The sequence below is a fragment of the Oncorhynchus kisutch genome, linkage group LG17 (assembly GCF_002021735.2).
Source record: "Oncorhynchus kisutch isolate 150728-3 linkage group LG17, Okis_V2, whole genome shotgun sequence".
Taxonomy (NCBI): domain Eukaryota; kingdom Metazoa; phylum Chordata; class Actinopteri; order Salmoniformes; family Salmonidae; genus Oncorhynchus; species Oncorhynchus kisutch.
Genome location: NC_034190.2, coordinates 71753177 through 71777206, shown reverse-complemented (window position 1 = coordinate 71777206; position 24030 = coordinate 71753177). Strand labels below are relative to the sequence as shown.

Here is a 24030-nt window from a genome sequence, read left to right as displayed (position 1 = left end):
TCAGGAGGCCCGACAGGTGATGTCTCGCTACGACACGTTGATGCTGACCCGGAAAGACCTGGTGCCCACTACCCAGCAGAACCAGGACAGCACAGAGAAAGCCCGAGCCCAGCTGACCCCCTCACAGAGCAGAGCAACGACACCCTGCTGCACTACAACACTCTGGCCCAGCTACGGAGCCAGCTGGACAAGTCCCACACTGAGGGCATCATCTGGGTGAGACATGAGATGATCACTCTCCTTATAATGTGTATTTTATGGTGATTTATCTCTGAGGGACACAGTTTCTCGGACACAGAAGAATAAAGCTAGTGCTGGACATAAAAGCTAACTGAATGGTGATCTACCACTGAACCTCCTAGTTTTAGTCTGTGTTGCGGAAACCAGCCAGATTACTAAGAGAGTCTGAAATCAAAGAGGGTTTGATCAAATTATTACCATTTCTCTCTTGATATACAGGAATCAAGATGGGCCCACATTCAGAACACAGCTGCCAAGAAGACACTTCTGTTGTGCACAATCAAGATGGCCACTATCAATCTTTAACAGAGTGTGTGCAAGAGGGCCAAAGACACTGGGGATTTACCTGTTGCTCCAGAGGACCCTCCTAAGTACCTGGAAAAGGTACCATAGGCTACTGTGCTGCTATAAACGCATGACTCAGCATTATTCTGTTTGTGCAAAGTTGAGGAAAGGACCGAGGACACAGATGGTTATTGTATCGTGTGAAACACTTTGACTTCCTGATGTTGTGGGATTCTCTCTGGTGTTTACAGAACATTGGTGCTGTGACATTAGGATTTCAGAGCCTGTTTAAAGAAAGCGATTGTAGCAATAGAGCAAACGATTACAAAGTATGAAAAAAATACGAGTGGCTGCAGTATTGCCGGCAACATTGATGATGATTAGGAGTATATGCTGTATGGGCTGTTAAGGCATAAGTGTATGAAAGTGTGTATTCTTATTTAATATTTATGTAATTAATTCATTGAGCTGTTCTTGTCTATTGATGTTCTGTATTATGTCATGTTTTATGTTTTGTGTGGACCCCAGGAAGAGTAGCTGCTGATTTAGCAGCTTCTAATGGGGATCCTAATAAAATACTATTCATGAACCACTCACAGGATAGGGTATTGTGCATCACAAGGAATAAATGGGGGGGATTAGAAATTATGATCATACTATGCAGGTCATGACAGCTGTGGAGTGCTCTGATGCATAGTTTACCTGTCTCCTTTTTCTGATCAAGGGGATTCCCTTAATCTGCCAGAATATGGAGCAGATATCATACCTACATTTGCATAAATTGTGAATCCTCTTCAGTGGTTCCCAAACTTTTTACAGTCCCGTACACCTTCAAACATTCAACCTCCAGCTGCGTACCCCCTCTAGCACCAGGGTCAGCTCACTCTCAAATGTTGTTTTTTGACATCATTGTAAGCCTGCCACACACACACTATACAATACATTTATTAAACATAAGAATGAGTGTGAGTTTTTGTCACAACCCGGCTCGTGGGAAGTGACAAATAGCTCTTATAGTACCAGGGCACAAATAATAATAATCAATAATTTTGCTCTTTATTTAACCATCTTACATATTAAACCTTATTTGTGAATTGAAAATGGTGAATAACTCACCATAGGTCAATGAGAAGGATGTGCTTGAAAGGATGCACATAACTCTGCAATGTTGGGATGTATTGGAGAGTCTCAGTCTTAAATCATTTTCCACACACAGTCTGTGCCTGTATTTAGTTTATGCTAGTGAGGGCTGAGAATCAACTCTCACATAGGTACGTGGTTTCAAAGGGCATATGTGTCTTAACAGCGCGATTTGGAGATGCAGGATACTCTGAGCGCAGCACTATCCTGAAATCTGGCAGTGGCTTCTGATTAAATAACATTTTCACTGAACCGCTTGTTGCAATTTCAATGAGGCTCTCTTGTTCAGATATCGGTAAGTGGACTGGAGGCAGGGCATGAAAGGGATAACGAATCCAGTTGTTTGTGTCATCCATTTCTGGAAGGTACCTGCGTAATTGTGCACCCAACTCACTCAGGTGCTTCACTATATCACATTTGACATTGTCCGTAAGCTTGAGTTCATTTGCACACACAAATTCATACAATGATGGAAGACCTGTGTGTTGTCCTTGCAGAGAGAAGAGTTCCAACTTCTTAATCATTGCCTCAATTTTGTCCCGCACATTGAATATAGTGGCGGAGTGTTCCTGTAATCCTAGATTCAGATAATTCAGGCGAGAAAAGACCTCACCCAGATAGGCCAGTCGTGTGAGGAACTCGTCATCATGCACGCTGTCAGACAAGTGAAAATTATTGTCAGTAAAGAAAAGTAAGGGGTCAGTAGCTCTTCGGCTGCATCAGATTCATAATTGTCAGTGTCCATGCTAGCTGGGCTAACAACAAATGTAGAATTACTGATGCTAGCATTGGATGTGCTCGTGGAAGCAGAACAACTTGTGTCATTGACAGGTGCAGGTGTAGTACTGCTGGTAGTAGCAGTAGAGCTGGTATGTGCCTTACTTTTTATTTTATTTTTTACCATTTATCAATTTTCGAGCAAACGGAATGAGCAGCAGCTACGTTTGGCTACATACGGACCGGACCGTTAGTGAAATTCCCGCAAGATAGTAACGGTTAATGTGATTGGATGTTAATTATTTGACTAGGCCACCGTGTCAACAAACAAAAGAGGGATAGTCACATGCAAACAAGCATACATACAAACCTATTTACATTGCCAGGAATCATAAACAAACAAAGCATATTCATTAGTAATATAACCAGTTTTAATTGCCTTTTTGTTTTTCAATTTAGTTAAAAGTAGTACCATATTGTTTAAATTAATATATAAAGTGAAAAAAGTTAGATTTTGAATTAGACCATTTGCATTTGTGATTATGAAATTTACCTAATATTATTAGCAGTTGAATTAAAAACACTACATCTTCATCAATGTCAGAATTTCTGAAATAAATCATTATATCAAAACCATCAAATTGAATAACGGTCCTATTTTTTTGTAATAAAATTCTGAATGTCAATCCAAAATATTCTACTATAAATACAGGGTCTCCATTCCACAGAAATCACATTTATAGTCAATATTCAGCTTGATATTCAGATATTCAGCTTTAGTCTTTCCAAAAGGATAAATTCTATGTAACATTTTAAATGAAACTTCCTTTGCCTTACTGATACAACAATTATTAGCCATTTTTCATGCTTTCCCCCATTGTACAGTTGAAGTCGGAAGTTTACATACACCTTAGCCAAATACATTTATACTCAGTTTTTCACAATTCCTGACATTTAATCTTAGTAACAATTCCCTGTTTTAGGTCAGTTAGGATCACCACTTTATTTTAAGAATGTGAAATGTCAGAATAATAGTATAGAAAATGATTTATTTCAGCTTTTATTTCTTTCATCACATTCCCAGTGGGTCAAAAGTTTACATACACTCAATCAGTATTTGGTAGCATTGCCTTTAATTTTTAACTTGGGACAAATGTTTCGGTTAGCCTTCCACAAAAAAGATTCTGAGGTATTTGGCTGATTTCTTTTGATTTTCCCATGATGTCAAGCAAAGAGGCACTGAATTTGAAGGTAGGCCTTGAAATACATCCACAGGTACACCCCCAATTGACTCAAATTATGTAAATTAGCCTATCAGAAGCTTCTAAAGCCATGACATAATTTTCTGGAATTTTCCAAGCTGTTTAAAGGCACAGTCAACTTAGTGCATGTAAACTTCTGACCCACTGGTATTGTGATACAGTGAATTACAAGTGAAATAATCTGTCTGTAAACAATTGTTGGAAAAATTACTTGTGTCATGCACAAAGTAGATGTCCTAATAGATGTCCTTCCTGTAAAACACAATCCTTGTGTGGAAATAAGACTTGACTTATTGATATTAATTTTCAAACCCGAAACTAAGGAATTGTCTCCAATACAGGAAACTGCTTTAGAAACCTCATTCCTGTCTCTCAAAAATATGGTGGTATCATCAGCCAGTTGACATGGTTTAAATTCATTTCCAAGTGCTGAAACACCTTGAAAATTCCCTTTCTTGATATGAAGAGGCATAATTTGAGTAACCTATAAAAATAAAAACGGACTAATTTGGCAGCCCTGCCTAATGCCATGCCCAATATTACATCTTTGGAATGTCCCGTGAGCTAATTTTACAGAGCTAGTACAACCACTATATAAAGTTTGGACTGCTTTAAAAAAAGAGTCACCAAACCCCAAAAAACGTATTGCTTTCCCAGTGTCAAAAGCTTTAGAAAGATCAACAAACATAAGAAAACTATCATTAAGGATGAGGTCATTATAGTCAATCATATCTAAGATTCACCAGATGTTATTACTAATGTGTCGACCACGCATAAAGCCAGATTGTTCTTTCTTCATCAATTACAGTGGGGCAAAAACGTATTTAGTCAGACACCAATTGTGCAAGTTCTCCCACTTAAAAAGGTGAGATAGGCCTGTAATTTCCCTCATAGGTACACTTCAACTATGACAGACAAAATGAGGAAAAAAAATCCAGAAAATCACATTGTAGGATTTTTTATGAATTTATTTGCAAATGATGGTGGAAAATAAGCATTTGGTCAATAACAAAAGTTTATCTCAATACTTTGTTATATACCCTTTGTTGGCAATGACAGAGGTCAAACGTTTTCTGTAAGTCTTCACAAGGTTTTCACACACTGTTGCTGATATTTTGGCCCATTCCTCCATGCAGATCTCCTCTAGAGCAGTGATGTTTTGGGGCTGTTGCTGGGCAACATGGACTTTCAACTCCCTCCAAAGATTTTCTATGGGGTTGAGATCTGGAGACTGGCTAGGCCACTCCAGGACCTTGAAATGCTTCTTACGAAGCCACTCCTTCGTTGCCCGGGCGGTGTGTTTGGGATCAGTGTCATGCTGAAAGACCCAGCCACGTTTCATCTTCAATGCCCTTGCTGATGGAAGGAGGTTTTCACTCAAAATCTCACGATACATGGCCCCATTCATTCTTTCCTTTACACGGATCAGTCGTCCTGGTCCCTTTGCAGAAAAACAGCCCCAAAGTATGATGTTTCCAGCCCCATGCTTCACAGTAGGTATGGTGTTCTTTGGATGCAACTCAGCATTCTTTGTCCTCCAAACACAACGAGTTGAGTTTTTACCAAAAAGTTATATTTTGGTTTCATCTGACCATATGACATTCTCCCAATCTTCTTCTGGTTCATCCAAATGCTCTCTAGCAAACTTCAGATGGGCCTGGACATGTACTGGCTTAAGCAGGGGGACACGTCTGGCACTGCAGGATTTGAGTCCCTGGCGGCGTAGTGTGTTACTGATGGTAGGCTTTGTTACTTTGGTCCCAGCTCTCTGCAGGTCATTCACTAGGTCCCCCCGTGTGGTTCTGGGATTTTTGCTCACCGTTCTTGTGATCATTTTGACCCCACGGGGTGAGATCTTGGGTGGAGCCCCAGATCGAGGGAGATTATCAGTGGTCTTGTATGTCTTCCATTTCGTAATAATTGCTCCCACAGTTGATTTCTTCAAACCAAGCTGCTTACCTATTGCAGATTCAGTCTTCCCAGCCTGGTGCAGGTCTACAATTTTGTTTCTGGTGTCCTTTGACAGCTCTTTGGTCTTGGCCATAGTGGAGTTTGGAGTGTGACTGTTTGAGGTTGTGGACAGGTGTCTTTTAAACTGATAACTTCAAACATGTGCCATTAATGCAGGTAACGAGTGGAGGACAGAGGAGCCTCTTAAAGAAGTTGTTACAGGTCTGCGAGAGCCAGAAATCTTGCTTGTTTGTAGGTGACCAAATACTTATTTTCCACCATAATTTGCAAATAAATTCATAAAAAATCCTACATCCTATTTTCTGGATTTTTTTCTCATTTTGTCTGTCATAGTTGAAGATTACAGGCCTCTCATCTTTTTAAGTGGGAGAACTTGCACAATTGGTGGCTAACTAAATACTTGTTTTGCCCCACTGTATAGTTTACAAGCCTTGTTTCAACCTCTTAGCAAATACAAGGGCAAATAATTTCCCATCATTATTCAACAGGCTATTATTCAACAGGTCTCCAGTTGTCTATATAAAGACTATCCTTATTAGGTTTGGGAATCAAAGTAATTACACCTTGCTTTAAGGAAGCCGGTAACTCCCCCTTTTCTATTGTTTCTTGGAACATAGCAAGAATGAAAGGAATCAATTTATCATTGACATTCCTAGCCGATCTGATCGCCATTTGGGAGGATGTGAGCAAGCCGGATCAGCCAGGGCCAACCAAACACAAATAGAAGTATCCGCTTCATTCTATAGATTTGTTTTGTATGAAAGTATATATTCTGTTATATTTAGCTTATTAACAAAAAGCATTATAGATCTTTTGCAAAAATACAGTACCACAGTATACATCTTAAAAACCATTTTATTGCCTATATGATGATTAAGGTGTACTGTCTGTTCTATGTAGCACTTCACATTACAATAGTATGATTGTATGAACGACCATCATGTCACCAAAACCATCAACTCTATCAACTCGCTTAAAGTGGTGATGAGATTATTAATGTGATGTGTGGAATATGTGAGCAGCACTTTCAAAGTCAAGGGCCTTTGACAAGCGCCTCAGTGACAGGCTGGAGAAAAACACAAAAGATTCATGTTTGCAAACGGCAATGTCAGAAGTTTCAGATAAGGTGATTTTGTCAACAAATTTCATCTGTATTTTTTAACAAACATAAACACAAAACATTTATAACAGAGACCAACTCTGTTCAGGGTCATTTGCAATGTATAGACACAAAAGAAATGAATAAAAGGTACATTATAATATACAATTTGATTAGCAGAAGTACATGATGAACATGATGAAAATAACAATGGAAATAAATTGTCATAATGGCATAAAGGACACAAATGGTTAGTGCTTTTGACAGGTAGGCTATTATAAGCTTATTATTCTAAAAACAAAGATATTAAAAAACGAAATACTGGCTTTACATAGAAGAAATGTCTAAATACTTTTTGTTAACATAAGTGTGCTTAATTTAAGTAACGGGGAAAAAAGCGAAAGGGAAAAAACCCATATTTACCACGTTAAAACCGTCTCTGAAATCAGGAAATTGCCAACAAAGCTGTTAAAATTTTAAACAAGGTCTTAATAAATTGCACATTTAAAAAACATGACAAATCATTGTCCCAGTGCTATACTTGTGCAGTTGGGCACCTTTATAATCTTGGTCTCCATTTGGTCTTCCGCTGGGCTAGAGAGCTGATCTGTCCACAGATTATATTTCTATGGTTCTGTCTCAGGCAGCTTCTATTCTTCACAGGTAGGGGTACTGACTGAGCTTCCTTTGGCTTAGCTGGTAGGCTGCCGCGCTGGATCGGGGAACGGGGTAAGGCTGGGCCGCCAGCTGCTGCTGGTGGTGGTACTGTCCCTGGGCATGTAGGAGCCCCAGGGAGGAGTAGGGCCCATTGGGCCGGGCATGTCGAGAAGAGCCGCCGGCATGGAGCTGGTCCACGGCCTGGGAGACAGAGGCCAGGGCGGCAGAGGCAGGGTAGGCGTACAGGTTCGGGGTAGAGGTGAAGATGGAGGCAGCCTCGTGCAGGCGGTAAGAGGAGTTAGAGGAGATGGGAGGAGGGTAAGTGGTCTGACGGGGCAAGGAGCTGTTGTTGCCTCCTGTTCTGTCTTGTGATGATGACATCACAGACTGCTGTACCTGGAGAGGAAAACATTGGCTACAATTTATATCACTTCATTCACATTTTACATTTAAATTTGTATTAAATTTAATCTTTCTTTAACTAGGCAAGTCAGTTAAGAACAAATTCTTATTTTCAATGACGGCCTAGGAACAGTGGGTTAACTGCCTTGTTCAGGGGCAGAACGACAGATTTTTACCTTGTCAGCTCGGGGATTCGATCTAGCAACCTTTTGGTTACTGGCCCAACGCTATTAACCACTAGGCTACCTGCCACCCCATATACACCTTACCTTCATTCACATTCTAGATTTTAAATAAAAACCCTGAGACATGACAATTGAGATCAACCATATACCCTTACCTGACTCAGGTTGAGTGGTTGGGATCTGCTAGTTGTGGCACTCTGGTTGCGATCAGAGCTGGAGGTCCTTCCTGCCCTGCTGGACTGCTGAGCTGTCCCCTTCTTGGATTTACCAGAGACATTAGCAGGTTGATCTAAAAATCAATAAAATCAAATTATTTAAGGTGAAAGGCAACAAAACTAAGGAGGTGGGCAGCTCCACCTATACAATAGTAGGGGGGACACTAGACTGGAGGTGTGTTACCACGCCAACCTGTTTTTTGTACTCTGCTCTCCCCAGACTGGGTCTTCACTAAGGGCAGGATGATGGCTAGAGACTTGGAGAAGGAGTGGGAGGTCTGGGACGAGGAAGAGCTGTTGGCCAGGCCCTTGGGGCTCAGGGGACTGCTGGTGGACGAGTCAGAGTCATGTGAGTCGTGGACTGTCACACAGCTAATCACGTTGGCCCGCTGGTTAGCACCAGAGCTGTGACAGAAAAGAGGAAGAAAACTTTATCGTTTTCTTTTTAGAACACAAAAATTCCTCTTTTGCTTTCAACCCAACCCCTTGAGACACACAGACACACGCACCCGAGGGATTGAGACTAAAGCCAGGGTCATCCAGGGTGCTGGTTTCAGCTACTTAACAAAACAGCAGCGTATCTCCATTGTCTCTCATTCATTCACACATTAGGTGGATACATTAGAATACACAGGATGTAACCTCACCTGGCAGCAGGGAACTTCCCGTCATCCTCGTCCTCTGTGTCACTATGGATAGTGATAATGCTGACAGCAGGGCTGGGAGTATCAGAGATGATAATTGGATCACCACTCAAGGCAGGCAGTGGTGTGTTGTGGACCATAGGGGTGGCTGTCTGCAGAGACAACACAGGCCTGCAAAGGGACAAATGTCATTTTAACAGGAAAGTATATTGAGATGTTTCAATGTGCTTTAAAAAAGTTTGTGTTGATCTGAAAGTCCTCAATCATAAAGCTCTCACTGATTCATAGAAATCCCATACCTAATGAGGAAGAGAACCATACGGTATACAAGAGTATGAATAAAGTGTGTATTATTGTACCTGACCATTGGGTTGAAATTTACCTGGCCCTACTGTCGGCATGTCGAGCCTTAGACCTTTTCCCCTGCTGAGATCTTGCTTGGAACTGGGCCGCAGGTGCATGACGCCCCAGTGTATGGTCCTGCTGTTTGATGCCATGGTAATGACTGCCATGACGACCCCTGGTATGACAACAACTTGTAATTAGCTTCCCTAGCATATCTGAATCAGTACAACACAATATTATCTGAACCATCTAACGTCTCCACATACTGTAACCTAGATACAAAATAATGTCAGAAAATATCAAATTAGGGCTTCCTCTGCAATTCCTCTAACGTTCTGCTCTTTGGACAATGATATGGCCTTAGTGCCCAGAGGGACAGCACTGCAGTACTCACCTCCAGTGTGGGGCCTGTTGTCCTGAGCTGTCTCCCCCAGAGAGGGGGGCTCCCATGGGAGAGTCAGGGACCAGAGTCTGGGTTTGGCTGGGGTTGTGGAGGGACATACCTGGCATCTGCTGCCACGTGGAGGGGATGAGGATCTGCTGGGTGCCTGCTGGCCAGCCCTGCTGTACACACACACAGACAAAAACAAACAAAGTGATTTATTCTAGGTTTGCTTCTAAAACAACTAATACTGAGATCAATGAAAGCAAGTTGAACAGTCTGTTTTCAGGGAAATAGAAAAATGCTGTGCTACATGTGAATACGAGTCAGACCATTACAGGTTGGGTGTGGATTCTACAAGAACCACTGGGAAGAGGCATGACAAGCACATGCAGTTTGCAGACAGACATGATTCAGTGTCTGCTCCTGTCATACATGGAAAGCCATAGGCATTCAGCATGCCCCCACTGAGTCAAGCTCAAATTCAAAGGGGAAAGAAAAACATTCTATGATTGTTCTCTGTTCCCCGGACTTCCAAAGCATGACCCGAACAGAGAAAACCTCAATAGTTACTGCTGAGGGAAATATGTTTGAATTCAAAACACCATTAAACCGGCACTCCAACTAGCAGAAGAAACAACTGTTCATTCTCTCAAGCCAAGCTCAAGCCCTGGAAGACAGAGTTCTGTGGAACTGAGAAGGTGGTTTAAAACCTGAAACTCAAGAGTATTCTGTTAAGAGAAGCATGATAGACAATCAAGGGGCAGCATTCTAAGATGGTATTTCTAATGTCTGCTGCACGATTCCAGGACCAAATCAACAACATTGACATTTTGAATCAACAGGGATTCCAAAGGTTGAAGAGATGAAGTGCAAATTTACATTTGGTTGAATCTATTTACATTTCAGCAAGACTTCCAGAAACTGCAGCTGTCTCTGTATCATAATACAACATCTCTCTTTTTGGAAGGGGAAGAGAAAAGGAGAGATGAGATGCTGCAAGCATAAGCACAGACCAGAGTTAGCAGCAGTACATGCGTCCCATGCTCTGCCCACCCCTGACATGTGTCGGAGGAGAAAGGGGCAACGGGCTATTAGTGATAGTGCTTTACCAGCATGGTGGGGCTCTGTTCCAGTAGGCCAGGCCTTCCAGCCCCACAGCCCAGGGGCAGTGAATACAGAGGGGCCATTCCTGCCACAGGGGCTTGCAGGGTGGCTACCATCAATGGATTGCAGGATTGCTGGTGGGGAGGAGGTTTGAGGGAGGGATGTAGGGGTTAGATAAATGGACAGGGAAGGTCAATCCGATCTCCACATCCCTTCACCAATCAGTCGGAGACTGATTCCCAAAGAAAGGAGAGGATGTTAAGGAGGCTAAACACCTTGGTGTGAGGAATCCTGTCAATACTACTCTGGTTATTCATAGGATTTCAATGGACACACATGGAGTCAAGCTGTGGTGGGTAGTCATACAGCACTCAGTCTTGCTGTACCTGTGTGAGCATTCCAGGCTGGAGATGCAGAGGCTGAGTGGACTGGTTCTGGGGTACCATGGGAACAGAGTTATCCATCCTCACTGGGAACCCAGAGTGTTTACCGGATGACTGGAGGCCTAAGAAGAAAGGAAGGCAGTAGATTAGTTACAATGTCATGCATACAGCTCTGCAGATGCAAACTGCAGACATTACATCTAACTAGGGACAATTGGACAACATTATGAAGTTCAGATCCTCTTGTGTTATTACATCACATAAGGCTACACAACATGTATCACTGAAAGCGGTCTCCCACATTACAACCTATGTACTTAGCTGCGACATGAATTTGGTCTTCATTCGAGTTCAGCAAGAGGGGCAAACAAACTATACTTATAACATTATAACCCTGCCCCATCTGTTCTCACCCTGGATGGTGGGTGGGCAGACTATGAGAGTCTGCTGGAAAGGCTCTGCCTGGCCACACAGCTGGGTGGGTCTGGTCTGCAGAGGGACACTTTGCTGGTGGAGACCTGGGATGTTGATAGTAGCCTGCTGATACAGTCCCGACTGGTAGTTCAGCAGAGGGATGTTGCTGCTCAGGGACAGGGACTGGCCACCGGTTGACGCCACCTGACATGGTGTGGATAACATGAAATAACTATTCATCACATTTTACTTTCACACTTTACGTGCTGTAAAATATTCATGCTAGGACATGCTGAGTAAGTCTGATGATAAAAGATATTAGCTTAAGGGGAACAAGATCCTTAGTACTGTGATGAAAATGTGTTTTTCTTATAAGTAATTTCTATGTTCTATTCATGTGCTGTTCTATAAACCAATTTCTGTGTTCATGCAAGTGACTTGAGTGAACGAATCCTCACTATCAGTAGCTGCAATTTGGCAGTACACCCAGACCTTGTTTTGAGAACGAAAGATATCTCAGTTTCAAGGTCTCAGCTTATAAGAAGTGAGGTATTGGTCTGTCACATGCATGACCCAGTATTGGTCGGTCACATGAATGAAACAAAACAGTCATGATTAATTAGTTATGCTAAATCATCCAAATGTAACTTGTCTGAGTTTCTGACAGACAGACGTCCACTATGGTGCATTACCTTTGTTGGAACCTCCAGCGTGCTGACAATAATGATTCATTTAAGATGAACTTTTAGTGTCCCTGTGTAATTTCCACAACAGTTCTCACCTGGTTGTGCTGGCTGCTAAATGTAACAGTGAGGTTTGTAGCTCCACTGGGGGTGTTGCTGCTAGAAAACAGATTCTTTCCACTCTCGAATGGGTTGACCCTTCGCTTGCAAATGTCCATGTTCTGGAAGCACGACTTCACACTGAAAAATAAGAAATATCAAGGCATATGTGAATCTAAAGGAGCAAGGTACTCTATACTCTTATAATATCCATCTGGCACAGCCAGAAGAGGACTGGCCACACCTCAGAGCCTGGTTCCTCTCTAGGTTTCTTCCTCGGTTCCTGTCTTTCTGGGGAGTTTTTCCTAACCACCGTGCTTCTACATCTGCATTGCTTGCTGTTTGGGGTCTTAGGCTGGGTTTCTGTATCAGCACTTTGTGACTGCTGATGTAAAAAGGGATTTATAAATACATTTGATTTGATGACACATTTTATCTCGAGAGAAAAACAAGGAGATTTGCCAAGCTGTCTTAATCCTGGGCTATCGTGTGTAAGAGCTCTTAGGCCAAACAATTGATATAAAATGTAATTTGACATAAATGCCACAATACGATAGTCCTGATGATCCTCTACTTACTGTGAGCTGTGAGGGAAGTGCAGCAGGTGGGTCATGGTGACGAAGGTGTGGTTGAGGGTCTTCATGGGGGTGATGCGTTTGTCTGCGTCCAGCGTTAGCATCTTCTTCAGCAGGTCAATAAACTCTCTCCGGTCCGCCTTCTCTGCCTGGATGTCAGTCCCCGCCAGACTAGTCATGTTCACCTGCCACAACATACAGAAAGTCTGCTAAATGACTAAAATGTAAACATTTATAGATGCACTATGCAGAAATCGCTCCACCATTTCCTGGTTGCTAAAATTAGACTAATTTCAGTTTTATGTGACAAAACAAGCAAGCATAGTGTAGAGAATCATTGTACCGTCTTTAATTATTATTATTTAATTTTTTAAACGCTGTGAAATATATTTTCCATAACCAAAAATATTGTTTTCAGCTATTTGAATCTGGTGTACAAAGCAGAAAGTAAAAGACGCAAAAAACTAAACTTAAGAACGGAAAGCATAGAAATAGTGCATAGAACAGATATACAGCTTCTTAGACTTGCTTTCAATCCGAATGACAGTTGCATATTGCATCTTTAAACATCCAAGTCTACTCTGAAGAGATCAAATAAATTGGAGAGATGAAACATACCAATTTATAAGCATAGCCTAATACAAAATAGTAATGGATTTATAGAATGAATGGCGACCTAGTCACCCTCACCTGCATCATATCATCCAGACAGTTAAAGATGTATTTCCGAGCCTCCTTTGACTTTATCCCCAGCTCCGCCTCGTGCTCTGAAGGAGTCTACAGACAAAAAGAAAACGTTAAATAAAAAATAAAATAAAAAATACTATTAAAAGGTACTGTACAATATACATCAGTGAACAAGATATTTCATCAATATGCACCCACACATCACAATTGCCGCTACCATACTCTTATCCACTATTGAGAATACTGAACAATTTAAACACTTGCCCTGAACAATTTAAACACCAGCCCTTCAATCCCCCCTTTCTCTAATACATGTGTAAATATTGTACATTAAATGTGCCTTCTGTATTTTACTTTTGCAAAAAAATGTATTCTATTCTACTGAGCCATTTACTTTATGTTTGTATTCTTATCTTGTATTATTTCTTATTGTTGTTGCATTGTCGAGAAGGAACCTGCAAGTAAGCATTTCGTTTGAAGGTATATACCATGTATATCCTGTACATACAACTACAAAAACTTAAAACTTGAAACATAATTAGCTATAAACATGTAATTATCAACATTCTGATTCCTAATATGTTACCTACTGTACCTTGAGCCTCCATAGGGGGTAGCTGGAGTCAGGGCCTCTGTTAAAGAAGCGACTGGACTTGGTGCCTTCACTCAGGAGGTATTCAGCAGGCAGGCCCTGGGTCTGGGAGATGTACCGGATCTGATGAAGCCAAGAGAAAAGTAACAGCAACAGTGTTAATCAGAGATTGGTCACAAACAGACTTAGGGCCAGTTTCCCAGACACCGATTAAGCCTAGTGTTGGACTAGAAAACACTTCAAATGGGAATCTCCACTGAACACACTTTAGTTCAGGACTAAACTTAATCTGTGTCTGGAAAACCAGCCACTTCATGTATGACTGATACTTCAACAAAATGGAGGAAACAAATACATGTCGTGTCTTCAAGAAAAGTAGAAGAGGTGCTGCTGACCTGATCATACTCTGAGGCACCAGGATAAAGAGGCCAACCCAAGAACAGTTCAGCAATGACGCAGCCCAGAGACCACATATCTATAGCTTCACAGAAGGGAAGGCCCAGGATGATCTCTGGCGCCCTGCAACAACACATATAGTTGAAGTCGGAAGGTTACATACACCTTAGCCAAATACCTTTATACTCAGTTTTTCACAATTTCTGACATTTAATAGTAGTAAAAATCCCCTGCCTTAGGTCAGTTAGGATCACCACTTTATTTTAAGAATGTGAAATGTCAGAATAATAGTAGAGAGAATGATTTATTTCAGCTTTTATTTCTTTCATCACATTCCCAGTGGGTCAGAAGTTTACATACACTCAATTAGTATTTGGTAGCATTGCCTTTAAATGGTTTAACTTGGGTCAAACATTTCGGTAGCCTTCCACAAGCTTCCCACAATAAGTTGGGTGAATTTTGGCCCATTCCTCCTGACAGAGCTGGTGTAACAGAGTCAGGTTTGTACTGTAGGTCTCCTTGCTCGCACATGCTTTTTCAGTTCTGCCCACAAATGTTCTATATGATTGAGGTCAGGGCTTTGTGATGGCCACTCAAATACCTTGACTTTGTTGTCCTTAAGCCATTTTGCCACAACTTCGGAAGTATGCTTGGGGTCATTGTCCATTTGGAAGACCCATTTGCGACCAAGCTTTAACTTTAACTGATGTCTTGAGATGTTCCTTCAATATATCCACATAATTTTCCTTTCCTCATGATGCCATATATTTTGTGAAGTGCACCAGTCCCTCCTGCAGCAAAGTACCCCCACAACATGATGCTGCCATCCCCGTGCTTCACGGTTGGGATGGTGTTCTTCGGCTTGAAAGCCTCCCCCTTTTTCCTCCAAACATAACGATGGTCATTATGGCCAAACAGTTCTATTATTGTTTCATCAGACCAGAGGACATTTCTCCAAAAAGTACGATCTTTGTCCCCATGTGCAGTTGCAAACTGTAGTCTGGCTTTTTTTTTAATGGCGGTTTAGGAGCAGTGCCTTCTTCCTTGCTGAGCGGCCTTTCAGGTTATGTCGATATAGGACTCATTTTACTGTGGATATAGATACTTTTGTACCTGTTTCCTCCAGCATCTTCACAAGGTCCTTTGCTTTTGTTCTGGGATTGATTTGCACTTTTCGCAACAAAGTATCTCCATCTCTAGGAGACAGAACGCGTCTCCTTCCTGAGCGGTATGACGGCTGCGTGGTCCCATGGTGTTTGTACAGATGAACGTGGTACCTTCAGGCGTTTGGAAATTGCTCCCATGGATGAAGCAGACTTGTGGAGGTCCACATTTTTTTTCTGAGGTCTTAGCTGATTTCTTTAGATTTTCCCATGTCAAGCAGAGAGGCACTGAATTTGAAGGTAGGCCTTGAAATACATCCACAGGTACACCTCCAATTGACTCAAATGATGTCAATTAGCCTATCAGAGGCTGCTAAAGCCATGACACCATTTTCTGGAATTTTCAAAGTTGTTGAAAGGCACAGTCAACTTCTGACCCACTGGAATTGTGATACAGTGGATTATAAATGAAATAATCTGTCTGTAAACAATTGTTGGAAAAATTACTTGTGTCATGCACAAAGTAAATGTCCTAATCGACTTGCCAAAACTAGTTTGCTAACAAGAAATTTGTGGAGTGGTTGAAAAACTAGACATGTTGTTAACATGAGTACATAATATTGAGCCTGCAATACATCCATGGTTACTGAGACTCTTGTGTCACAAAACAACACATGCACCAGGGTTGGGCTCAATTAAATTTCTATTCAGTCAATTCAATAAGTAAATTGAAATTCCAATGCCGATTTTACTTATTGGAATATTCCGTTTACTTCCTGAATTTACCGAATCTAAATTAAATTGACCCCAACCCTGACTGGCACTCACCGGTAGTAGCGTGACTGTAGGTAGGTGGAACACACTGCCTTAGAAACGTGGCTGGCGGAGCCGAAGTCGATGACCTTCACCCTGTAAGGCTGTCTGAGAGGATCCACCAGCATGATGTTCTCAGGCTTCAGGTCAGCATGGATTAGACCCAGGCTCTTCAGCTTCAACAGGGCCGTGGCCACCTGATGACATACATGGCAATGTAAAAACTATATATATATATACATATATGTATGTATTATGTATATGGCTGTACAATATGTGTATATGGGTAACATGCAATATGTACAGTGTATTGTGTTATTTTGCATATAGTAGTATTGTGCAGTACTAAAAAAGTGTTCAAGACTATTAATTGTACTGTATCGTACCTGCTGCAGCACAGGCCGGATTGACTTGAGCAGAAGCGGGCTGAACTTGCTGTGCTTCAGAAAGTCATAGAGATTCTGCTCCAACATCTCAAACACGAGACAGGTGTGGTTCTTGTGTTGGAAACACTCGTAGGAACGCACAAAGTTGAACTCGTCTGCGTTCTCTGTGCTCAGTCTGCTCAGGATACTCACCTGCAGGACGATGGCAGATACAGAGCCTTCAGAAAGTATTCATTCCACATTTAGTTGTGTTACAGCCTGAATTCAAAACGGATTTGATTTTTTTTTCTCAACCATCTACACAAAATAACCGATAATGACAAATTCAAACATGTTTTTTTTACATTTTAGAAAATGTATTGAAAATTAAATACAGAAATATCTAATTTACATAAGTATTCACACCCCTGTCACCGTTTACAGCTGTGAGTCTTTCTGGGTACGTTTTTAAGAGCTTTGCACACCTGGATTGTACAATATTTGCACATTATTCTTTATACATTCTTCAAGCTCTGTCAAGTTGGTTGTTGATCATTGCTAGATAGCCATTTTTAAGTCTTGCCATAGATTTTCAAGCTGATTTAAGTCAAAACTGTAACTCGGCCACTCAGGATCATTCAATGTCATCTTGATAAGCAACTCCAGTGTATATTTGGCCTTATGTTTTAAGTTATTGTCCTGCTGAAAGGTGAATTTGTCTCCCAGTATCTGTTGGAAAGTATACTGAACCAGGTTTTCCTCTTGGACTTTGTTTTTGCTTAGTTCCAATCCATTTTGTCCTAAAAAAAACTCCCTATTCCTTGCGATGACAAGCATACCCATAACATGATGCAGCCACCACCATGCATGAAAATATGAAGAGCGGTACTGATTTATGTGTTGTGTCTGCCCCAAACAAAACACTTTGTATTCAGGACATAATGTTTGCAGTTTTAATTTAGTGCCTTATTGTAAACAGGATGCATGTTTTGCAATATTTGTATTCTGCACAGGCTTCCTTGTTTTCAATATGTCATTTAAGTTAGGATTATGAAGTAACTACAATGTTGATCCATCCTCAGTTTCCTTCCTCTCCGGCAACAGAGTTAGGAAGGACACCTGTATGTTTGTAGTGACTGGGTATATTGATACACCATCCAAAGTGTAATTAAAAACTTCACCATGTTAAGGGATAGTCAATGACTGGTTTAAAAAAAAATTAAATACAAAAATATATATATCTACCAATAGGTGCCCTTTGCAAGGCATTGAAAAACCTCCCTGGTAAATATGGTTGAATCTGTGTTTGAAATTCACTGCTCAACTAAGGGATCCTACAGATAATTGTATGTGTGGGGTATAGAGATGAGGTAGTCATTAAAAAAATCATGTTAAACACTATTATTGCACACAGAATGTCCATGTAACTTACTTGTTAAGCAAACGTTTACTCCTGAACATATTTAGGCTTGCCATAACAAAGGGGCTGAATAGTTATTGACCCAAGACATTTCAGCTTTTCATTTTTTATTAATTTGTAAACATTTCAGAAAACATAATTCCACTTTAACATTATGGGGTATTGTGTGTAGGCCAGTGACACAACATCTAAATTAAATTAATTTTAAATTCAGGCTGTAACAACAAAATGTGGATAAAGTCAAGGGGTGTGGATACTTTCTGAAGGCACTGTAGATATGTTCAACTATTTTAATATCATCTCCTTCTCAAACTTCCACAAAATGTACACATGCATGGTACCTCTACAATTTTCAAATTCAATTGAAGCTCTGACCAGAGACTAATTTATCTGGTTAAAGCTTACAAGAAAGTCACTTCTGCTTAGTGACACTAACCTCAATTTGACCTTGCCGGGCATATGAAGGATGATTCTTCAAGATCTTGATGGCCACGATTTCATTGGTGCCACGCTTCCAGCATTTAGCCACCTGGCCAAAAGTACCTCTCCCTAGGAACTCCAGCACCTCATAACTGTTAGACAAAGAGCACAGGATCTCATGCTGCACTAGCTGGTAGTCTCCCTCACTGTGGGAGTTACTACTCTTAGTGGTGGAGGTGGAATGTGCTATGGACTGGGCTGTGGTGGTCCCCCCACCAGCGGCGGGGCGGTTGGAGAGCACAGGGGCAGAGAGCTCCTCCAGGATCTGAACACTGTCACTGCTGTCCACCTCCTCACTTTTCCTCTTCAGGCTGTTACTGTACTGCTTGTGGTATAGGTCCCCTGGCTGGGAGGAGGATGCAGCATCCTTGACATGGTGACTGGTAGAAGAGGAGGAAGATGAAGAGGGTCCTCGGGCACTGCCTGTGCTGTCTGCCGCCCGTACGACTGTCTGCTCCCGGGAGCCTCCCCCCATTGATGGATACCCCTGGTTGGAGTTGGAGGAGTTGTATGCTGGGTTGAAACTTGATGTAGAGGGGGAGGATGTGTTTCCATTTCCCTGGATGGGGCCCTGCTGCTGGTAGTAAGTGTAGTTGTTGTCTCCCACCTGGACGCTCACATCCCACACACTGTTCTCTACTTTCAATTTCTTGGTACGAGTGTATGCGCTGGAGGAGACTGAAGGAGAGGAGAAAACCTGGAGCTGGGAAGCCATGTCTACACAAAATGGGAGGCAAAGAGATTACTGGAAGCTGGCTACCTCTCTATCATCATAAACTGACAGCTGGTGTTAACTAGCTATCTTACATTGTTGTAATAGATCAAACAGTTCAAATCATTTTAGCAGCACTACAACTCAAACGTTAGCTAACGTTAGTGTTTCATCAAAGTGTTCTGCTATCAACGGGCCCAGGCTTTGTGTTGTGCGGAACAATGCAACTAGCTAGGCTAAGGACACTTATGGATAACTGTTTGTCAACAACTGGAAAATAACAGATATTGCATAGGTAAACGTCACCTGTGTTTGGTTTAGTCTTGCGGGTCCGATCGATTTCCCAAAACAGCAAGCCTCATAGCTAGCTAGTTGCAGGCAGATAAGAGCCAAGATTCCAGCTAATGCAAACTTCATGCAGATCTCCCCTCGAGATCTCAAAACATCAACCGGGACATCATAATAACAACACGAGGATATCACACGACATCACATAATTTTAGAGGCACATAGCAAATGTCAAACTGACTACAAAAACAGCAGGATAGACCCATCCATCAATCCATAACAAAATCAACCGTATACCTAAGCACCAGAAGCGCTTCAGCATTACCGTAAGGAATGAAAACAAGCGCGTGAAAATGTTAGTCTCCTAAAAATAATCTCAGGATTACATTTTAGACTAAACAGAAACAATAATTGAAAAGATCAGAAGAAACATCACCGCCTCTGCTTGGTGTTTGTGGTAGCTACACTTTTTAAGAGACCAAATGAAATATTTGACTAGGAGGAACGAGGAAATAGAACCCATGGTACTGCCACAGAGTGGTACTTCTCACATCGTGAGAATTTCGTGAACGCTTGCGAAACAGACCAAGCAGGGGTTGGAGAAATCAATGAGAATTCCTTAGTTATTACTTTTCTCTAAATCTAAAAGGCACAACCTAGATTCAATACAATGTCTTAAGTATTTGAACATGTTATTATGCCAACCTCGTGGAAATGACAAACTGACACGTTTTCATTTTCGTCAAAAACAACTTTATATCGAAGGAGTGCCTTTGATTTGACGATCTGCACATGCGCCTTTTTGCGCGAAACAACCGTTATATTTAATTACGTGTTTCGTTTCTACGAATTTATTTTAATTTTAGCAGACAAGTCAGTTAAGAACAAATTCTTATTTTCAACGACGGCCTAGTGGAACTGTCTTGTTCAGGGTTTCGATTTTGCAAGCTTTCGGTTACTAGTCCAACGCTCTAACCACTAGGCTACCTGCCGCCCCAAAATGAGTTTAGCCAAACATTTTTTATAACTAACACTATATGTGGTTTAGCTAGCTAACGTCGCCATGAAATCGCTTACAAGTGTGATAAAGGATTTATATCGGATATGCAGTTTCTGCCTATCTTCATGCTGTACTGTCTTATCTCGTTTGTGCCGCGCGCATGCTCAGATGGTGGCCTTGGAGATGTCGAGAAGATTTAGCATTAGCCATAATATAAATAACAAAGCACACCACAGCAAAGGTAAAAAACGTTAACCAACGTTTAAGCAACTTCAAAAATAATGTAAACGTATGTTAATTTCAGTTGCTTCAAGAGAAGTTGTGTGAAACCATCATAAAATAAGCAAGCTAGCTAGCCAGGTTAGCATAACACAATCTGTGACGTAGTTAGTTAGCAAAGGGGATACGTTAAGCCCTGTAAAAACAGTCTAATTTTTTCCACCAAATAGATTTGTTTACATTTCTTTTAGAGGAGGACCATGTCAGATCTCTACCCTCCATGGCCGCACAAACTGAAAATGGGTTTTTACATCTGAAACAGTACCTCAAAGAGATGTCCTCCATGAGACAAGCTTTGAACACAGGTCGTCCCTTGGTAATTTGCTTGAGGGACCAGGTATTTTAACTACCTACTCAATAGGAATTACCTATCAATCTCCGAGCTCTGTTAAAAGCTTGGAACAGTTTTAATGTAACATCACGTTTTTGTATTTATTGTATTTAATAGGATAGACTTCCACCCCTACCAAAGAAAACCTCACCCAGATCTACTAATGACAAGATTGCTGCAGGTAGGCCTATGCTAACATTTGGAATATATCTGTCCCTTTACAAGTGGAGAAAGTAGCAACTGTTTGTGTTGTTGACAACTATGTTCTTCCCTTCGCTTCCCCTGTCCCCTGCTGATAAAGATATAGAATGCACCATGTCAATAAAGCAGCATGCTCCAGCAGAAGAGGAAATATTAAGGTGCGTAAAAGATTTTTAACAAATCACATTTTTTATTGCACCAACACTTTCTTAAATGGCTATGCTACAACCATCCTTCAGGGCCGTCAATATCATATTTTACGTTTCATACAGAAGGATCAAATTCAGGAGGGACGAGCACATAATAGAGAAGCTTCAGTGGATCTACAAGATACTTTGTGGCTTAACCAACATGAGGAATAGAGACCTGAAAACACTGGTGAGATTTGCTTTATTTGTGTGTGACATTTAGTGTTCATTCATTGTTGTAATAAATGACACAATTGTACAGTAAAGTTGTGTATTTCTCACCAAGTTGCCTCTTGCAAGTGGGTATGTGAACATCATCATGAAAGACACAGATAAAACCAATATTCTTTTGAAGAACTCTCAGAGGTAACCAAACTAAATCCATTTATATCACCTCTTACAATACCCATTGACTTACAAAACTTAAATAGCTAGTTTATGGTAACCTGCTTGATTTAACTGCATTCAAATAAAAGCAATTTTTTATTTAAATATTTCAGATGTGATTCTATGTTGTCAGGTGTCTGATTCCATTTGCACCTGAGGACATGAACATCAACCCAGACTTGTGGGAGTCATTCATCAATCACCAAGACCAAGGCAGTAAAATTGTCCACATATTTTCATGGGAATACCGGTACTATCATTGTTTTTAATGTTTTTTGTTTTTGTTTTTCAGAGCCAAAATCACCCTCCGCTAAGTTTGCTGGGTAAGAAATGTAATACATACAGTACATTGGTTAAAATCTATATTTAATTTAGCAGACACTCTTACCCAGAGCAACTAGGGTTAAGTGCCTTGCTCAAGGGCACATCGGCAGATGGTTTTACCTAGTCGGCTCAGGGATTCACACCAGCAACCTTTCGGTTACTGTCCCAATACTCTTAACCGCTAGGCTACCTGCCATCCCTAATTAATAATGTATTTGCTAACTAAAGTTTAATGGTCAATTCCACCTTAAAACATTGCAGTTGTAAGCCTGTCCAGTTAGGACTCAGAAGGAAGGCAGGTCTAAAGGAGGTAGAGAATGAAACTGGGGACCTACCTCCTTGGCTGAACCTGCTCTTGGATGAGAACAGTTAGTACACAGCCATTTTGATTTGCAGTATAACAAATATATAAGGACCATATAATGACACTTCAGTATAAACGGCATATAACGGTTTACTTGGGTCTGAAAGTCAGATTGAAATAGTGATATTGACTATTTACTTTCCACAGCCACATATGAGAAGGATCCTCAGGAGTGAGTATCAGTGGCCAGTGTTTAAGACATTAATGAAACATGAGAGAGTAGAATATAGATATTCAATCTTCACATATTTTTTTCAGACCAAAGAACAGACATGATATGCTGGAACGTGTCAGAACAAAGTTCATCGAAATTCAGAGATCTATGAACAATCAGATGGAGACAGACATGTTTGAGAAGAAAATGTAAGCGGTTGTAATGATTTCAATATAGGCCTGTGTAATGTTAGACTTTTCCTCGCATTAAAAAAAAAGAATGTTTGATCAAAACATAAATGCAAGTGAAAAAATGTACAGTATAGACTCAGTATGTTTCATTTGTTTTGTTTAGACACAGAGAGGAGAGAATGAGGACTCTCCTGGATGCATTGATGGCCTCAAGGAAGGAGACAAGCCTACCTATGCTGCTCTCCTCACTAAAACATGAGCTCAGGGAACCAAAATCTGCGCTTTTATTTTGGCGAGTTTCAGTTCTATGTTACCAACATGTACAGTAGCCTACTATGTCACTTGTTCATGGGAAAATTCATGTGAAATACAGTAAATGTTGACATTGGTTGTATTTTAGTTTACTTTGAATTTTTTTTCTTAGGTACGAAATCCTGAAGAGCGATGTCTCAGAATTGTCTGATGACAGGGACTTTGAGTACAGGACCATCCTGCAGAAGATCGGCCAATTCCACAACTTCTCTCACAAGAAGTTGCCCTACTCAAAGGTAATCATTCCAAATTCTCTGGAAGTGAATAGATTCATGGCAAATTTCATTTTTGAACACTTGTGTCAGTGTATCAGAGTTTGTGGATTATTGGTGTAAGCCTGACCATTAGTGAAAAAATAAACCCTGTTATTGTTTATAGGAGAAATTTTGTCTCCTTGTTCTCTCTCTGCCATCGAATCAGCTTCTCCAACCAGCCATGCAAGATGCTCTGATGTTTCTCACTGAGAACGTCTTCCAGCTCCTACCCCGACAACTCAAGCACTGGTATCAGTATCTCAAACTGCCCTTTTATGACGCCTCCTGACTCTTAAACTCAAGTCATCCTCAGAGGGCTGCCAGCCAATGGTTGTTATTTTAGTTTAAATTATATTAAATGTAATTTGTTTCAGAAATATGGAC

General features: G+C 41.0%; 2 protein-coding genes across 15 annotated transcripts; one reads left to right on the top strand and one right to left on the bottom strand.

The window, feature by feature from the left end:
• Positions 1–6452: 6452 nt before the first annotated feature.
• LOC109908235 (homeodomain-interacting protein kinase 1-like) lies at positions 6453–21440 on the bottom strand. Of its 5 annotated transcripts, none has more exons than XM_031794525.1 (18): positions 21206–21287; positions 18618–19378; positions 16783–16974; positions 16412–16593; positions 14480–14603; positions 14088–14207; positions 13496–13582; positions 12809–12990; positions 12230–12371; positions 11448–11652; positions 11038–11156; positions 10657–10785; positions 9557–9726; positions 9200–9337; positions 8821–8988; positions 8367–8578; positions 8114–8247; positions 6453–7767 (listed from the first exon to the last, which is right to left on the bottom strand). In XM_031794525.1, the coding sequence occupies exons 2-18, from the start codon at positions 19374–19376 to the stop codon at positions 7372–7374; spliced, it is 3459 nt and encodes a 1152-aa protein (XP_031650385.1). In that variant the 5' UTR covers positions 19377–19378; positions 21206–21287; the 3' UTR covers positions 6453–7371. The 5 variants fall into 5 exon arrangements, with proteins under 5 accessions (XP_031650385.1, XP_020362398.1, XP_031650386.1 ...); XM_020506809.2 differs by lacking the exon at positions 21206–21287 and adding an exon at positions 19680–19984; XM_031794526.1 differs by lacking the exon at positions 10657–10785 and having other exon boundaries at positions 21206–21440.
• LOC109908236 (uncharacterized) lies at positions 20283–24028 on the top strand. 10 transcript variants are annotated; one of them, XM_031794532.1, is made up of 14 exons: positions 20283–20902; positions 21132–21277; positions 21389–21452; positions 21573–21630; positions 21745–21850; positions 21947–22026; positions 22181–22260; positions 22340–22370; positions 22633–22739; positions 22883–22907; positions 22994–23098; positions 23244–23372; positions 23505–23628; positions 23813–24023. In XM_031794532.1, the coding sequence occupies exons 1-14, from the start codon at positions 20725–20727 to the stop codon at positions 23933–23935; spliced, it is 1356 nt and encodes a 451-aa protein (XP_031650392.1). In that variant the 5' UTR covers positions 20283–20724; the 3' UTR covers positions 23936–24023. The 10 variants fall into 10 exon arrangements, with proteins under 10 accessions (XP_031650392.1, XP_031650389.1, XP_020362403.1 ...); XM_031794529.1 differs by having other exon boundaries at positions 20707–20902; positions 22181–22263; positions 23771–24028; XM_020506814.2 differs by having other exon boundaries at positions 20707–20902; positions 21111–21277; positions 23771–24028.
• Positions 24029–24030: the final 2 nt, after the last annotated feature.

What these genes read in the sequence shown, in the direction of transcription:
- LOC109908235 (XM_031794525.1), bottom strand. Translation starts at nt 19,376, where the DNA reads ATGGCTTCCCAGCTCCAGGTTTTCTCCTCTCCTTCAGTCTCCTCCAGC. An exon ending in TTAGCAGCCAGCACAACCAG is followed by an intron (nt 11,653 to 12,229) that starts GTGAGAACTGTT and finishes ACACCATGTCAG; the next exon opens with GTGGCGTCAACCGGTGGCCA. An exon ending in GAGCAGAGTACAAAAAACAG is followed by an intron (nt 8,248 to 8,366) that starts GTTGGCGTGGTA and finishes ATTGATTTTTAG; the next exon opens with ATCAACCTGCTAATGTCTCT.
- LOC109908236 (XM_031794528.1), top strand. Translation starts at nt 20,725, where the DNA reads ATGAAATCGCTTACAAGTGTGATAAAGGATTTATATCGGATATGCAGT. An exon ending in CAAAGCACACCACAGCAAAG is followed by an intron (nt 20,903 to 21,110) that starts GTAAAAAACGTT and finishes TCCACCAAATAG; the next exon opens with ATTTGTTTACATTTCTTTTA. An exon ending in GACATGTTTGAGAAGAAAAT is followed by an intron (nt 23,099 to 23,243) that starts GTAAGCGGTTGT and finishes TGTTTTGTTTAG; the next exon opens with ACACAGAGAGGAGAGAATGA.